At 42.6% G+C, this 18,953-nt stretch overlaps 1 protein-coding gene across 5 annotated transcripts in view; it reads right to left on the bottom strand.

Moving 5' to 3' along the window:
• uck2.S (uridine-cytidine kinase 2 S homeolog) overlaps window positions 1–18,953 on the bottom strand; it is a 59,881-nt gene that overhangs the window by 22,653 nt on the left and 18,275 nt on the right. Inside the window, exons 1-2 of one of the 5 annotated variants that reach the window (XM_041591378.1) lie at window positions 13,034–13,174; window positions 2,776–2,915 (exon numbers count right to left, since the gene is read on the bottom strand). The exons of 1 other annotated variant lie outside the window; for it this stretch is intronic. In XM_041591378.1, the coding sequence (XP_041447312.1) occupies window positions 2,776–2,790 (15 nt within the window). In that variant the 5' untranslated portion in view covers window positions 2,791–2,915; window positions 13,034–13,174. 5 annotated transcript variants of the gene reach the window in all.

Below are 18,953 nucleotides of genomic sequence, written 5' to 3'. Positions count from 1 at the left end.
TAAAAGTGAACAAGCTGCATTATGTTTTTCACATTCTTACAAGATGCTGCAAGTGCAGGAATTTGGAGTAGAGGACTGCTTATTGAGAGATCAAAAAAACTTGCTTTTGGAGTGTGCATTTTTTATCTTTTCGCAGGGTATCTAAATATTGTTGACATATTGTGGGTAAGTGCCTGACATATCTCTGCTAAAGTGGGAAAAGTGGTTCCTGTAGAATCACAGAACCCTGGGATCACTTTTTTGGCAAATTAGACTGGAAAGAATTGTATACGGTCAGCTGTGTTCCATCATTATTATCCTTTATTTAGACAGTACTAACATATTCTGCAGTACTTTGAAGATAGTTAGACATTGGCCTCTGCCCAAGTGAAGCTTACACTCTAATGGAGTAAAGTAAGAAAGGTGTAAAGTAGCAGCGTATAAAAATTATCGCACGCATAAAAATTGTTCGGACGCCAATTGACTTAAATGAATTTGGACAAAAGAGTTGTGCGTATAAAAATGATTGCTCGTGTCCAAATTGTCACGCGTCAAAATAATTTTTACGCCCATCGACTTCAATATGTTTTGCAAATTTTTCCGGAGTTTAGCGAATTTCTCGGCTAATCGAAACAGGTCAGATTCGTACATCACTAATGATAAATTCACAGATCCTAAAAGGCAGAAGCAGTAGTAGTAGTAAGCTCTAGTTGGCAATAATAAATGCCCAGCGTAGCATTAGCACACAACTGGCAAGGGGGTCTGTCTATACAAGCTCCCTTTCAGCCCAAATCCACTTATTTTCATAACTATATCACCTCCAGCTGAAACTTTGCTCAGTCCTAAGGCATACATTTTGACCACTACCAGCCAGTAGAAAAGCGTAGAGGTTAAGACCTTGTCCCCGTTTGCCTGTCACAGCCATTAATGTCACTATATGAGAAGCATATGTGTAAAGCACACAAACCGTGGTGACAGCAGAACTCCACTTAAAGGTTCAAGTGGCCTGTCCGTCACCACTCTTGTGCTTCACACATGTTGCTTCTCACCAACACTGGCATGGGTGAAATTTAGAAGCATTTTTGACTGCAACGCTTCTTGTCCCAATACTAGAAGAGCAAACAAACGCATGTTCCAATTAAAGAAGAACTAAAATGTACCTGATCTAGACATGACACATCTTGTATATTAACCTTCTGTGCCTTACCAATGCCACCACAATTCTAGAAGGGAAGATCTGCACTTCTGATCATGCCCCCTGCAGCACTCCATATTCTTTTATTCCATTAGTTAGACGCATTCTGCATCAGCATTAATCGGCCCTGAAGAATAAGCTACTGTGACAGATATTACTTTCTGATAAGGGCTTGATTAGTTTTAACAATCCTTTTGCTTAGCTGCAACATGGAGCATTCTGAGCACGTGCAGGGCCACCGACACCCAAAAGATCAGCTAACAAGATCAAAACTCAAAAGCTGCTGTAGACAACTATGAAGGCCTGAATCATTACAGGTTACAGCAAGTTCGATTTATAGCCATAATCTTTTTATAGCCTTCAGTTCTTTCTACAGCTCCTTAACTCTGACTTGAGTTATGCTACTCTTTTTCATCTCTGCTCCTTGAGCTTTTATTTAAACTAGCTTAAAGCAAACATTTAACAGGAAATACTTTCATACTTCAGCAGCCAAAAGCCTGAATACATGGAGTATACCAAACAGAGCATGTACAAACTCCATGAGAAATGCAATTCTAGTATGGAGCCATGCACACCGGATGACAGAAATTTTACCTACGTGCTTACTTTGCATTAATTACAGAAACACGTCATTTCTCAATCCTGTTATCTAGTTCAGTAAATTCTTAATTGTCCACTTGCTCATGTACAAGATATGTTGTACTGGTATGGGACCGGTTATCCAGAAAGCTCCAAATTACAGAAGGCCATATGTCACAGAGTCCATATTAATCAAATATTATTGTTAAAGACAATTTCCTTTTTTGAGGTCATACTATAGGTATGAGACCCGTTATCAAGAATGTTTGAGACCTGATGTTTTCCAGATAAGGGGTCTTTGCATAAATTGGATCTCCATACCTTTAGTCTACTAACATTTAAATATAAATTAAACCCATCTGGATTGTTTTGTCATCAATAAGGTTTAATTATAGGTTAGTAAGGATCAAGTGCAGTACAAGGTATTGTTTTATTATTACCTGTATTAAAAAAAAGGATTTCATTTTTTAAAATGTCAATTATTTGATTAAAATGGAGTCTAAGGGAGATGGCCTTCCCTATCCAGCTTTCTGGATAATGGATCCCATACCTGTAATACAGTACCTTATACTTTATCCCAAAAAAGATTAATTTAATCCTTAACGGAGGTAAAATAATCATAGTGGGCTTTTTTTATGGTTATAGACAAAGTATGTTGATCCATCCAATTACAAAATTAGAAATCCCCAGGTCTGGTACATTGTAGATAACAGGTTCCATACCTGTAGTTGTTTTCTAAAAGGTCTATGGGGGCGGGGGTGTACAGTTTTCCAAAGTTGTCATTTTCAATTCTGTTCACACTACATGGTAGCACTAAAGTGGCAACACTGCTATAAATGATGTGGAGCTGCAAAAAAGGTCACCCAACAATTGCCAGGGAATGCTGGGAGCTGTAGTCTGTACAGGTCCCTAGCTGGACAATCACATATTGAACTAATTTCACCTTTTAACACCCCCAAACATACATGCTCCATGCAAGCACTTAAATACTTCAGAAAAATGGGGTAGAAGGTAATGCCTACCTGACTGCCATACATTCATTCAGAGAACTGGTAAAGCTCCCATCCTGGTACAGGAATGGGACCTGTTTTCCAGAATGCTCAGGACCAGGGGTGCCCTGGATAACAGATCTTTCCATAACTTGGATCTTCAGTCCTTAAGTCTAATAGAAAAGCAAATAAACATTAAATAACCCCAATATGCGGGTTTTGCTTCCAAGAAGGATTAATTATATCTTAGTTTGGGAACATGATTACACTTTACAAGTACATTAGAGGACATTATAGACAAATGGCAGGGGACCTTTTTACCCATAAAGTGGATCACTGTACCAGAGGCCACCCCTTTAGACTAGAAGAAAAGAACTTTCATTTGAAGCAACGTAGGGGATTCTTCACAGTCAGGACAGTGAGGTTGTGGAATGCACTGCCGGGTGATGTTGTGATGGCTGATTCAGTTAATGCCTTTAAGAATGGCTTGGATGATTTTTTGGACATACATGATATCAAAGGCTATTGTGATACTAAACTCTATAGTTAGTATAGGTATGCGTATATAGAAGTTTAATTAAAAGTAGGGAGGGGTGTGTGTATGGATGCTGGATTTTCATTTGGAGGGGTTGAACTTGATGGACTTTGTCTTTTTTCAACCCAATTTAACTATGTAACTATGTAAGTACAAGGTACTGTTTTATTATTAGAGAAAATGGAAAGAGTTTTCAAAAATTAGGATTATTTGGATAAACTGGAGCCAATGGGAGATGACCTTTCAGTAATTCAGCGCTTTCTGGATAACAGGCTTCCAGATAACGGATCCCATACCTGTAATTTATTTTTAAGAGAGCCAGCCGTGTAAGTGCAGTACGCTCATTTGTAGCCAAGCATTTGATTGTCGAGCAAGGCTTTTATTTTTAAGCAATGCAATTTAAATTTATTTTATATATTTTCCTTGAATCCTACAGAATGAAGAAGACTAAAAGGGCTGCTGGCAAAGAAATTATCTTGGCAGATAATTTGGCACTACAGGAGAATAACTAAGGCAGGCGGAAGGAACATTAGGATGGCTGTAAAATATATTGCACAAATAAAGCCAAAAACAAATATCAAGGACAAACAGAAGCTATGTCTGGAAAAAAAAACATTAAAATAAATCATTATTTGGAAGTACTGTGGCGCCTGCAGACAAAACCAGCTCGTTTTTCTCACGTTTCACTGAGACAGCAGATAAGAGCTTTTGCCTCCGGAAGAAGAGGAGGTAGAGGAGTCAAGCAGGTACCGTCTATAGATGTGATGCTGTAACACTATTCAGTAAGATAACAGGAAGTTATAATGGTAACTGACACGTAGCCACTGATCGGGGCCATGACTTCAAAATAAAAACTTGTATTTGTGCCAGAAAATAAAGTGTATTTAGTAAAGCAGAGAAGTGCACAAGGGGGAAATGATTAACTTCAATTTCCCTCAGGAAACAGAGACCTTTCAATCCTTATGACAGATTGATTCAGTGTAACAGGATTTGGAACATCTGCAACAAATTTTTCCAGTCTGAAACGCACTAACTGCATCATGGTAGACTTTAGGCCTATCCAGCTCCAGATGCTTGGATTTCCACTTATAGTGATATAAATGCCATTCATTTCCACCAATTGGAAGTAACAAGTTGCTTTAAGGAGCAGCTGAAAGGTAAAAATACCCTAGTGCTGTCCCCCCTCCCACCACAATAAAATATGGTTCCTGGAACTACACATCGATGGGAAGTGAGCCACATGAACCATTGGAATTCTGAGTTCCACAGCAGGACTGTATCTGACAACAAGTATTGTGGTCATAGCACCCCCAATCACATACATCCATAAGCAACATAATGCCTGTAAAGTCCAAAAATTTACTTTATCAGAATGTTATCGTCCCAGTTGACAAACACCTTGGATAGTCTATTAACACCATTTTATAATATTCTTCTTTGTCTGGACAGAGCAAGTGCACTTGGTGGGACTGTGAAGAAAAGGAATTGTATAAAGTAATATATCAGGAATAGAAATCCCAGAATCCCATTTATATGTTTTAATCAGCCTTAAATACACAGTAATCCTCATTCTTTGTCTGCGCACTTTCCAAGGCCACCTTCTCTAAAAACAAGCTCATCCGACATGGCAAGTTCAGACAAGCTTTCAATCTATGCACACAAACACTCACAATCTTTAGTTCAATTATGAATTGCAACATAGTTTGGCCCTAACGTAAAGATAATACATTCTTCCCATAATTTTACCTTTGATCCATGAAACGGTATTAAGCAATATACGATCATTGCCGCCAGACCAGTGAACAGTTAGTGGATTAAGTGGAGGAGAATATATATGTCTGACATGTAAATGGGCTGTAGTTTATTATCAAAACAATGTTGAAAATTCCAGAAAAAGAGCCTTATAGAACTACTTTCAAAAGAAAGCAAAGTAAACACCAAGCAGCTTCCTTTGCCGTGTTAAATATCCCTAGATCTCTTTGCAAAATATTTAGATGGAGAGATAAGAAAATACAACAAAAAGCAGTTAACAGAAATCAAAAAGTCAACTGTTCTAGGACTACACACAACACTAGGCAGCCAGATATTTGTTAATCCAGCAAAGTCTATGGAAAGTCTTTTCCAGCCAAGGAACCAGTACAGCAAGTTTTCTAGCATGACAGACCTGGTCACCGTTATAAAACTGCACTTAAGCAGCACCTCAAAAGGCAAGCGACCATAAACCATGACAATAATAGCTAATCCCTGAGTTTAGCCTCATATTTAGAAGTTGTTAGTGGCACTGGAGCAACTATTAATTTTACAGATTGAGCAAACTTGTGCTAACATACAAAAGGTCATATCTACTGCTGAGCAGAGTTAAGTGCAGCTTCATATTATGCACTGCAGTACTATAGAGTAGAGGTGGTGGTAAGGGGCTACAGGAGGCTCCCTACCTTGTGGAACTGAAACACTAACTTAGTCTATGTGATACTGGTAAGTACACCATGCTGGAAGGCAGACAGTATACAACAAGTAGGTATTATTTACCCAAAATAATGCTCTGTTAAAAGTCAGAAAAATAAAAAAAATAAAAATTACTCCCATCTCAAACCTGCTGATTTCATGTAGAAGTCAATGACAGATGTCCCATTTACAGCTGGAAGATATCATGATCTGCGCTGTGTTTTGTACAATAAAACGAATTAATGGGTTTCCAGCGATCATTCGAAAAGAATCCAAAAAACATCATACAGTTCAAATTTTTTTATGATTTCCTGCACCAGACTTTTTTTCTGGTTAATTTTTGATAAATACGGTGAAAATGTGGATGGGTTGAAGTGGTTTTAAAAAAAAATAGTAGCGATGCACCGAATCCACCATTTGGGATTCGCCCAGGTTTGATACCAGATAGCATGTTTGTAATGTATTCTTACCCGGAAAGAAAAAAAATTTGCAAAGAAGTTATGTGCTTAAGACGTAGAAGGAATGTGCATGCTACCTTGTGGACAAGTGTGACAGTGAGGCCCCACTAAAGGAATCAGGAACTTCACATTGTGCACATGAAACAGTGTCAGCCTCCAAGCACAGTGGCCAAAACACAAATATTCTTACATATGTCCATCTGAACACAGTGACGCGTCTTTCTACCACAAACTGCTCAAACTATGGTAACTGGTAAGCGATTGTTAAGCAGACTTGCAGTCAAGTACAGGTCTTTGTTTGTGAATTGCTTAGCGAACATCATAAAATGGAAAAAAAGATTATAGTTTCTCTGTATAATCAACTTTATCGAAGTTTATTGAACTGCATTCTTTAAATGAATCACAATCTCATTACTTTGTCATATTATTGTCTGTTTTTCCACCTACACAGCCAATCAGATCTTCACTGCTGCAACATCACCTACACATGTGAGTGATATTGAATTTTAAGCATCAGGGATCTGCCTCCGCTTGTTCATTTTCCTGCAGATCAGCATCATAATTTTTTTTATATAATGCCAGCAAGTTATGCAGCACCTTATATTAATTTATAACAAACAAGGGTTTTACAAAAAACTGAACAAAGGGTTTACAGAGTAAGAATAGGATTAGGCTAGGGTCGAAAGCAGCCTGCTGAAATTAGAAGGCCGATTTCAGCCCCCGACTGCTAGTTGAATCCTGTACTCTGTTCACCTCGTCTCCGGCGTGAACGATTGGTGGATTTTGGAGACGAAACACGAAAATGTGCATTTCGAGCCAAAATCCGCTCGTGCCAGAGCTGACATAAGGCTTCTGGATGCGAACAGAGAAGAGGATTCAGATAGCGGTCGGGAGCTGAAACCTTTGGATTTCAGCAGGCTGATTTTGGCCCTGCCTCGCCCTAGCCATAGAGGGCCCTTCTAGCAAGGGCTTACAATCGAAAAGGTTTAGGGTACAATGGAGAGAATTATAGAAACAGTTTTGTGATATACAATACATTAAAGTCTGACTAATAAAGATACATTGAATAAGCTTCCCTTCCTTCCAAATGCACCTGTTTAGTGGAGAGCCTGAAGTTACCTAGTTACATTAAAGAGATGTTCACCTTCTGACACTTTTCAGTTCCGACTTTTTTTTGGGACTATTTTCTAATTTAACCGTTTTTCTAATCTAGTTTAAAGTTTCAGATTTAACCGTATTATGTCTTTCTGAAGCAGTTTGGGGGGGGGAGTCACAGACTCTGTAAACAGTTCTAAATTGATACATAAGATGATACATTTCTTCTTATCTTAGGGCCTGCAGAATCCCAGAGTTTCATTAAAGGCATCTGTTAGAATTGATACAATAGTTGCTAATATTCCACAAATGCTGCTGAGAAATGTATAAACTAAGGTAGCAAATTGTAAGATTTCAGATTTTGCACCTGAACTGCCGGACTAAAAAAACCAAAGGGAGGAACATTAAACTTTAAACTTCGGAAAACAGTCAACTATAAAACAGGGAAAGCAATTGGAAAAAGACCATTTCAGTTGTTTTCAGATTGTTCCTAGAAATAAAGAAAAAAAAAAAAAAAAAGTGTTTGGATGATGAACAACCCCTTTAACACCCAAGACATACACAAAAACTTAGCGCTAAGTTCCACGATTTGTTTCAAACAGCATCGATTCCCAGAATTTACAAGCATACATTCCTTCCCAATGCAGGACAGAGCTGTAAACTGCTCCTCTTCCAGTAGGATTTTTCAACCTGGCCAATAGCTATTCAGCAGACTTTCAGCCAGGCGTGGGTCAAGCAGCCCATTAAGAGGGCATCATACACAATCCAATAAGTAGCTAAGGCTGCAGCCTTTAACAGCCTATGCTTGGCTAGCTGTAGCTATGTGACCATATACACACAAAGAGATATGAATATGGTCTGTTTGCTGCCAAGATATGGCCGTTATCAATGAAAGAAGCAACTTTCCAACAAACATTAAAAGTGTTCAATGATTTTAAAATTATTTGGGAATGATGCATGGGTTGAAAATTGAGCCACCCTCGCCAGACCCTAACCCAATCTGAGTCCAACCTGACTCACGAACCTCACTAGTGTGGTTGGGAGAAAGCAGATAGGTTGGTGAGGAGGGAGTGGTAATGAATAGCCCTGCACCTGCCTCTGGGGGCAAATGATTGGCTCAAACATGCTCGACTCACAGGTATACCTGGACAGAAATCTGAAAGAGAATTGATGTGTACTACATTGTTTCTGAGTCAGGACGAGGACCATTTTAATAAGTGACCAAAAGGGGCAAATCACTTCTGCCCACCCTCAGATCTTTCATTTGCTATAAATGTCAACTTTATATTGGGACAAATGCCCCTAACAAGGAGTATAGGCACCATACCAATAAGTATAAGCCAAGTATTCATTTTAATACAGTAACAAGCATAAAATTAAGCATTAAATGAATAGAACAGCACCCATGGACAAACACAGTCAATTATACCAACATAGCCCATGGGCCAATCGCTCCCAGGCACTGGAAATCCAGCAGCTCACAGCAAGCCTAATTCAGTAGCTCAGAGACATCCTTTGTCTAATGAATGCTTGGAGGGAGGGGGAGTAAGGACTCTGTGGGTTGACTTGACCTAATTCTAGATTGCATCACCGTCATCACAACGTAAGGTAACAAAAGGAAACCCAGTTTAACATAACAATGCACAGCAGTGGCTGTACATGCACCACAATCATACATTCAGATGTTAATTGTGCCCACTATTTTGTATACTCTGCTTTGAGGTACATGGAGGGGGGCGAGATGTAATTTGATTCTGTCCCGAGATTGTCATGGATTACACCTTTTATAATGCTTTTACTTTTTTTAATATGTTAAATAACTTTGGGAGTTTTAGTCCAACAACATCTGGGGATTCAAGGTTTAAGATAGCCATAGACGCAAAGTTCCCCATCTCCCAACCTGCCACTAACCATCCCGATCAAATAAAGTAGAAAAGAATTTATCAGCCGATTTTCTGCCCCTGACAGCAATCGCGCAAAAGTTATGTTTGACCAAAGCTGGCGACAGCCTCCCTCTGAAAATCGTACGATCGGCAATACATGCAGAGATTTTATCGGCAGCCGACAGAAATCTTTTAACCTGTCCGATGCCCAACGACCGTTCTCCGCCGGACGAAAAATGTCAGCTTAAGAATCGAGTATTTAATCAACCAATGGCCAAAAGTGTCCAGAAACCCTTATAAAATTGCATGTCCGGCTGAATACTGCTTCATTCTGGCAGTCTGCCTGTCTGATAGTATGGTATAAAGGTTAAGAGGCTACATCATACAATAACATTGGATATAAGTCCATGCTTTCTTCTTAATGGCAACAGTTTAGGGTATGTACAAAGTGAGGTTTGCCGAGGCAGGAGAGGACTAGGGTTTCCACCAAAATTATGGTTGATACCAATGTTATTAATAGGAAAAAAAAAAAGATAGATCTATAGGAAGGCCGGTATTTTTTTCCAGAGAAGGTGGCAACCTTAAGGTGGCCATACACTGAGAGATCCGCTCGTTTGGCGATGTCACCAAACGAGCGGATCTCTCCCAGATATGCCCACCTTTAGGTGGGCAATATCGGGCTGATCCGATCGTGGGCCCTAGGGCCCAACGATCGGATCCTAACAAATAGCAATGGGCAGTTGGACCGCATCAACGAATAGATGTTGCCGCGATTCGACGGGATTTTTCGTCCCATCCGATCGAGATCTGGCCGACTTTCGGCCAGATCTCGATCGGTGAAGCCCGTCAGGGGGCCCCATACACGGGCCAATAAGCTGCCGACACGGTCTGTCGGCAGCTTTTATCGGCCCGTGTATGGCCACCTTTACAGTGGACAAACTTGACTGCCCTGCTAAAAGCCCTGAGCCCAACCTAACTGAACACCTGTGGGACGAAGTGGAACCCCCCGACTGATCATGCAACATCAGTGTTAAACATCCAGAGCCGGCCTCAGGCCAATTGGGCGCCCCTCACCCTGGAAACCCTTACTTGCTCAAATCAGTGCCGTGCTACAGCAACCGCCATTATTTTTTTCAAAAGGAGCAGTCCAAGCCAATATAGACTTGCCTGCACACACCCGCACCTTTGCAGGGCAAGATTAGGCTTTGGATTGGAGGCACGTATGACGCAACACGGGACGGACGCGTTACCTGTACCACAGAAAGTAACAGCCGTCCCGCCAGTCAGCCCAGGCATCACCACTCAGTTGACGGAGTTGGCCGGACAGTCACACTTCCCACCAGGCCCAGCCACAGTCTGCTCTGCCACTGCCTTACACATGTACAGTTTGTGTGACTGTGTGAAAGGCTGTGTTAAAGTTTGCACCCCAACCTACGGCAGCACATCACCCCCCACACAATTAAGCTATGGGAGGAGCCAGGGGTAAGAGAGTGGGGAGAAAGGGGTAAAAATGTTGGGAAGGACAGGAGAGGGAGGATGAGAATATCAGGATGAGAGAGGTGTAGAAAAGAGGGAAAGGGAAGGTGAGGGGGGATAAGAAGAGCAGGGGAAGAGAGGGGTAGAAAGTGGGAAAGAATGACATTTGGGGTGAGAAAAGCAGGTGGGGGAATAGATGGAATGGATGGGAAAGAGCAGAGGAATTTTTATCAAGGCAAACTGGCAAAAGGGCAAAGTCCCCTACATGTACCCACCTGACACTGGCTGAGCATAAAGCATGGGGGTGGAGCTTGATTGTAGGGATGCACCACTATTTTGGGTTCGGCCAAACCCCCGAATCCTTCACAAAAGATTAGGCCAAATACCGAACCATATATTTGCAATAATATGCATATGCAAATTAAGGGTGGGAAGGGGAAAAAAGGTTTTTTTTTTTATCAGCCATTTTTATACTGATATTACAGTGCTCGGTGTCTGGTTTTAAAATGATTTAACTGCCATATGTTATATTAATTCAATACTCCATCTACAGTGCTCTTACTGACATTTCAAGTGTTATGCAGCAATTTATGTTTACAATAATTTTGCTGGCAGATTAAAGGGGTGGTTCACTTTCCAGTTAACTTTCAAGCAGCTTATGGAATGGCTTATTCTAAGCAACTTTTCAATTGGTCTTAAATGTTTTTTATAGTTTTTAAATAATTTGCATTTGTCTTTTTGACTCTTTGCAGTTGTTATTGAAAGTTTTTATTGCTCATCTTTCTATACAGGCCTCTCCTATTCATATTCCTGTCTCTTATAGTGAATGGTTGCTAGGGTCATTTGGACACTAGCAACCAGAGTTTGCTGAAATTGCAAACTGGAGAGCTGCTGAATAAAAAAAGAAAATAACTAAAAAAACACAAATAATAAATGAAAACCAATTGTAAATGGTCTCTCAATATCTCTCTAAAATGTTAGTGGCTCTTTAAATCTGGGGGGCCCCATCAAAGTTGTTCCAATTGGGCCCCGCAGTTGGTAAGGGATACAGGAACAAATCGGCCACAATCTAGCAACCAATCAGTGATTAGAATTAAGCGATCCCATGCAGTTATTCTAAAAGCAGTCTGGTTGCCATGGGTTAGGGTTACTGAAACCATTTATGGTATGTATAACTTTATTTATATAACAGGACTGTGTATACAGCTAACATACCAATTTAAAAAAAAAAAATAACCCATGAGGTCTCTAATATCAGCCAGATGACAGAATGCACTGATTCAAGCCCACAAGGCACTGTCGCAAAACGTATGAGAGCAATAAAAGCCGGCAGACTCGATGAATGAAGCAGCATGGCTGCCCCACCATTACAGCTTGTGTGACCCTGATCAGATACACAGGTGCCATAGTTATATAAATGAATGAACAGGAAGATCACAGCAGGGAAATAGGTTAGACCCTTGATTTAATGATTGATCAGATGACAGGGGAGCAGGTGTATGAGACTATAGGCTTGCCAACACATGGATAATGAGGAGACCTACATTATAAGTACCATGTGACCTTTATAGGCGGCAGAACACGTGGAGCAGTAATAAGAGATCATTACGTCACCCTGACTCACAGTAGGACTTCATTTCAACTTCACTTCCCAGCATTCCCTGCCGTGCCTCGGTAACAGCTGGAAAGCCGGGGAATGAAACTCTTCCACTGGAGGCGCCTTCAGCTCTATATAAATACATGTATGTGACAACTGCCCATAAAACGGCGCCCCTAGCGACCGGGAGGCATAACGGCCGAATATTTAATCTGCTTTCTTTCAACTATAACTTCTCCACACGTGGATACCATAAACAAGTTTCCACCCAATAACTGCCCGTTGTGCTGCCCCCTGTATTCCAGTGGTTCCTCCCACGTCCCGCTCAGCCCTGTCACACGCTATGATGGAATTTCTTGTGGCCAATTCGGGCACAGCCTATGTCGCGGTACGGTCACTGTGGTGGAAAGAGTGGTGTAGCAGCTGCGCAGCCTTCCTCAATGGAACAGCTGGATTCCCCCCATTGTTCTAGAGCAGCAGGCAATGGATACTTGCCCATTGTTCCACGGCAGCCAGTACTGTACATCGCCCCCCCCCCTCCTTTTCTATATGATGGCTCAGTCCATGCGCGACTCGGAACACATGGAAGCCGGGATAGGGGGGGGGGGGAGGCTGGGAGCCACGCGGTCACCTCTCCCCGGACGAGCAAGAAACGGGAATCACAAGCAGTGAACACACACATACACACATAGAGCCAAGCGAGCGGGTGAGTGGGAGAAGCAGATGGGCATATCCTGATCATGCGCCTCCAATCATCACGCCGCTCTCTCCCGCAGTTCGTTAGTATAACCGAGGCGCTTACCTTGCCACTGGCCGTGCCCCCGCTCACCCCGATGAGGAAGGGCTGCCCATTCTGAGGAGAGTGTTTGGCCAGTGTCTGCTCGCTGTCCCCAGCCATGCTTTCTCTCAACGTGTGTGTCTACTCCCACCCTCCGCTCAGTGTGACTCACAGGCTTCCTTCTATCAGCTGCTGCCGCTCCTCCTCTCCCCTGTGATGTCTCGCTCTCTTATTTGACGAGTCGCTGGGGGCTGGAAGTGTGTCCCCTGTCAGTGCGCCCCTCTATCAGCTCATTAGTATGTGAGGCACAGGGCCAGGCTGCTGCTATTGGCCAGTCCCTTTATGCCCAACTCATTGCTGGTGGCACCACCAAGACATGTGCTTTATAGTGTGCCAGGCTCGGCCGAAGGACAACTTGAGAGGATGGATCCACCTGGGCCCACCATCCCCTGAAGGTGTTTAGGGCCGTTTGGACTCCCCTTCGCCGAAGCTAGGGGGAGTCCCGTCTATCCTAGGTTCTGCCGAAGCTTCTCCCAGGGTGCAAGTTTTGGCCCCGGGGTCAAGCCCAAAGGACTATGGGGCAAATTCACTAAAAGACGAAGCGCCTAACGCTAGTGTATCGCATTTTCGTTAATTCGCCGATTCACTAACGGACGCTGGCGTAAATTCGCTAGTGTTACTTCGCACCTTTACGCCTGGCGAATTTGCGCAACAGACATAACTACGCAAATTCACTGACGTGCGCATTTTTTTGAACGCTACCTTTTACGCCAGACTTCCTTCGCCACCTCAGACCAGGCAAGTGCAATAGAGCAGATAGGGATTGCTTCCAAAAAAGTTAAAAAAATTTCTAAGTCCCAAAAAACGCTGGCGTTTTTTATTTTTTTATGGGTGATAGGCTGAAAAAGATTGAAATTTTTTTTTTGTGGCTACCCTCCTTCCCCCCTACATTTCCTAACTCATACAGTGGGCACATGTGTAGGGCAAAATAAAAATTTATTTGCTGTTTTGAAGGTTTCCCAGGCTTGTGTAGTGATGCTTCATATACCTCCATTGTAACTTCAATTTGGCGCCGTATGCAAATTAAGCATCACTAGCGTAACTTCGCTTTGCTTGGCGAATTAACGCTAGTGCAACTTCGCAACCTTACGCTTCCCCTGAGCCAACTTCGGATTTTAGTGAATTTGCGCTGGTGAAAATACGCCTGGTGAAGTGCAGCAAAGCGGACGCTGGCGCAACTACGAATCATAGAGAATTTGCCCCTATGACACTGATCCAGGGTGCTCAAACCAAACACAAAAAAGGTGCTGGAGTGTGCGGGTGCAATGCCATTGATTGCCTTGTTAAGGCCCAGCTGGCGGCCGAAAAAAGAAAAAACTTCTGGCTGGGGCAAAGGAAGTGAAGCATGATTAGGCAAAGGTGCATGTGCATAGCCCCTGACTCAAAAACAAATCAGGTGCCTCCCTCATGGGAGCACAGCAACCCAGCATTCATCAAGCTTCCGCTTGCCAGCCTAGTCCAGAGGACCAATTGTTTCTCCATTCTTCACATAGGATCATAAGAACAGATACTCCTCCTTGATCTTGCCAGCCTGAGGACCAAGTGTTTTTCCTTTTTCACAGAAGGTGTACCCAGTGGTGTATCTACCAGGGGAGCAGGGGGTGCAATTGGGCCAGGGCCTGCACCCCCGCAGGGCCCCCCAGCAGTCACGCTGGCTGGAGTCGGCTGCACCGCCGCACGGACGAGGGTGGGGGGTGGGGCCCGGCTGCACGGCCCGCACCAGGGCCCACTCCCACCTAGTTCCGTCACTGGGTGTACCTAGCCAAAAGGCCCAGCACTACACTTGATCTTAGCCAAATAGCCGACAGATAAGCTACCTAATTGGTCTAAAGAACCTGAACTGGCATCTTAAAACTGCCTGTGTATGGCCCCCTTAACTCCCACTCTTAGGGGTAAATTTACTAAGCTGCAAAAATTCACTCATTCACAATGCTAATTTACTAAAATGCGAAGTTGCATCCAGGGCGCCGAACGCTGGCAAATTTTAGCTAGCATTACTTCGGCAATCAAAGCGAAGATGCGCTAGCATTCAATTATGCCTAGCGCAACTTCACTAGAGATCTTAACTCAGGCTAATTTGCATACGGCGGGCAATTATAAAGTTGAATGGACGTATAAGTTGCAGCAAATACATTACATTACACAAGTCCAGGGAGTTGTTATAATGCCCTACACATGAGCCCACTGTATAGTTTATGTTCCATATGTTAGAAAATGTATGGGGGAATTGGTTACCCAAAAAAAATTTCAAGGACTTTTTTTTGCAGCCTATCACGATAAAAAAAAGGAAAAGATGCCAGCGTTTTTTGGGACCTTATTTTTTTTGGAAACTTTTTCCACTAAAAATATGATGTAAGTAACAGAAGATTGAGGAAGATCTATGCACTCCAATGCGCTACGCCTGGTCTGAGCTGGCGAAGACAATTCTGGTGAAAGGTAACGTTCAGTAAAATCTGCATCTTGGTGAATTTGTGGAGTAACGTCCATTCACCAGGGCGAAAATTCGTCAGGCGATAGAGTGCGAAGGACCAAAGCGAAGTTACGCATGTGCCCATTAGTAAATCGGGGAAGTGCCTGAAAGCGGTAACACTTGTGAATCGTCGCTATCGTTACTCACTTCACCCTTTAGTAAATCTGCCCCTTAGAGGCACATTTATCAAGGGTTGAATTTTGAGTTCATGTGACTTTTTTTTAAAACTCCCATAAACTCAAAATTCGACCAATCAAAATTTATTAATAAAATCAAATTTTATCAAGTTTGGATAATTCGCAATTCGAATTTGAGAGTTTTGACCAAAAAAAATTTGAATTTTCACTTCCACCCTTAATAAATGTATCCGTTAATGTTGCCTTACATGCAGAGATCCGCTTGTTTAGCAAGGTCGCTAAACATTGAGGATCTCTCCCCGATGTACCCATCTTGAGGTGGGTAATATCGGGCTGATCCGATCGTGGGCCCTAGGGCCCAATGACTGGTGACAACAGTGACTATACGGGTGGTCTAACCGATAGCCACATCAACTAATGCAGTCCTTGATCTGAAGGGATATTTTAAACCTAGCTGATCGACATCTGGATGATTTTTGGCCAGATATTGATCTGGGGAAGCCCATGAGAGCACCCTATACACTACCCATTAAGATTAAGAATAAGACTTAAAGGGGTTGTTCACCTTCCAAACACTTTTTTCACTTCAGCTGTTTTCAGATTGTTCACCAGAAAGCAAAGAATTTTTCAGTTGATTTCCATATTTTATTTGTTACCATTTTCCCAAAGGTGGCTCAGTGATCCAGGAGCATCTGAACTGATACAATTTACTACATTTAGTGGTTACAATTACTTGATCAATTTCTCAGCAGCATCGGTGGAATATTAGCAACTATTGTATCCAGCAGCGCAACTAGAGGGGGGCGGGCCCTGGAGCGGGACGTGCAACCGGGCCCAGACCCGGATTTGTGGAAAGGCCACCTAGGCCCGGGCCTAGGGCAGCAGGATTTTAGGGGGGCGGCATGTTGCCCAACCACACCCACATTGGTTAAAAACACTGGTGATGCACTGGAGATACAATCATTTTTAAAATTTCCTGTGCACCAATCCCCATTGCTCCAGTCCAGATGATGACAATTTGCATGAATAAAGGAGAGGGGACAGGGGCGATGAATAGCAGTGGGCCTAGGGGCGCCCACTATGTAAATCCGGGCCTGGCCGGGCCCCACCCCCCTCCGTACACCCGGAAACGGCTGCATATACAGCCGCATTTGCCTAAAAACACAGTGGTGCGCAAGCTGCCGGGGGGCTCTGAGGGGGTGTGGGCCCTGGCCCAATCGCACCCCCTGCTCCCCCGGTAGTTACGCCACTGATTGTATCAATTCTAACAGCTGCCTTTAGGGCAAGGTCACATTTAGCCTTTTAACGTTGCATTTTTAAAAACGCGTGGTCGAACGTAAATACGCCAATGAAACCATGCATGCATGATAAAGTACATTTTTCAGTCTGTAGTTTTCTTTTCCCAATATGCATTTCTGTTTTTTCTCATTCCCCACAATTCCACTCAGAAGAGTTTTAGTAAAGTTTTGCGAAAAAAAAGTCAAGTGGAAAACAATTTACACGCAGAATGTAGCCGTACTGCTTGTCAATATGCAATGTAATTACGTCACCAGCATACGACAATCTGAAACCAGCTGAACTGGAAAAAAGTGTTCCTTTAAGGGGAATGTAATATGTTTCATTAGCGCAAATAACACTTGCAAAGATGCTTACGAATGTAAGCAACCATGCTTGCTCCATATTTGACTGATTAAAGACATCAACAACTTCCTTGCAAAGTTTGCAAATGTTCGCAGTGTATGTAATAAAAATTCTCAATCGCAAACCATTTTATGCGACAAAATATTTCATGAAACTCCAGAGCAGGTGCAATGCGCAATTAAGATTTGCAATGCAATAAAAGCCTAACAAGGAATATTAGATTACGACAGCCAAATTTATTATTTCAAAGTTTTGCTCTTTATGAATTTTATTACATTTTCCCCTTAGTCTGTTGCCTGCTTACAGTATATCAGCCTTATTGTCATTATATGCAGGCCCGGATTTGTGGCGAGGCCACAAAGGCCTGGGCCTAGGGCGGCAAATTATTAGGGGCGGCATGCCGCCCGGCCGCTTGCTGAGGAGCACTGGGGACGTTCAGCTCCCCAGTGCTCTCGCGTGTGCACTTGCAGGAGGCGGGCGCTAGGACTGAGCAGTCAGCCCGCAGATGGGTGCTAGAACCCCACAGATGAGGGCCGCCCGCGATTCAAATCCAATTAATGACTGGCATTTGAGGAGGTTACACCCAATATTCAATGGTTTTAGATCTTTTTTTTCCAAAAGTTTATTTCAATTATTTTTCCTACTATCTGTGCATTATCTTTGACAATATAACACATATAAAGAATTATATCTGAGTCATATTAAAAACCCATTAAATATGTGGCAGCTGAAAGTGTAAGCAACAGTATTTGCACAAGTTGGTAAAGAATCTCTGCAAGTGAGGACAATGAGGTTGTGGAATGCCCTGCCAGGTGAAGTTGTGATGTTCGATTCTATTTGATTACAATTCGAATGTAAGAGTTTTGACCAACAAATTTTTTTTTTTTAATTATTTGAATTTTCACTTTGACCCTAAATAAATCTGCCCCTTAGTGAAGGTATTGGTATACATAGTTTATATTTGGGAGTGTACAGATGCACTGGGAGGGGTTGATCTATGCAAGCATAAGCCTCTTCTCTGTGGCTGATTTTGGTGAGAAGAAACTCTTTTGCATTCTCGCGCCAAAATCAGCCACGTGTGCCTGCACCTGAGTCGACACAATGGTTCCAGGTGCAGGCAGTATTTTCAGCTTGCTTATTTCAGCAGCAGGCCACTAGCCTTAGACCTGGTAGTGTAAAAAGAGGTTTACTGGGCCCCACATCAAAATCACTTTAGGGCCCCCTACACTTTGGTTGAAGCCAAAGTTGAAGTCCCGAAGCCGCTAAAAGACCTGAAGTCATGAAAGGAGCCGAAATTGAAGTTCTGAACTAGCGAAAAGTCCTGAAGTCACGAAAGAAGCCAAACTTGAAGTCCTGAAGCTGTGAAAAGACCTGAAGTCACGAAAGAAGCCAAACTTGAAGTTCTGAAGCCGCGAAAAGACCCAAAGTCACGAAAGAAGCCGAACTTGAAGTCCTGAAGCCACGACTTCAGTTCTACTGAACACCAATGTGTGTTACCAAAGTGTGTTAACCCCTGGCCACCAATGTATTATTTTAATAACTCTATAGGCCCATGCCACTAATGTTTGTTTTTAAAAAAATATACTCTGGGGCCCAAATGTTTCTTTTTAACTTGTTGCCCTGACCACCAATGATT

The sequence above is a fragment of the Xenopus laevis genome, chromosome 4S, assembly GCF_017654675.1.
Source record: "Xenopus laevis strain J_2021 chromosome 4S, Xenopus_laevis_v10.1, whole genome shotgun sequence".
NCBI lineage: Eukaryota > Metazoa > Chordata > Amphibia > Anura > Pipidae > Xenopus > Xenopus laevis.
This window is presented reverse-complemented; position numbering and strand designations above follow the sequence as displayed.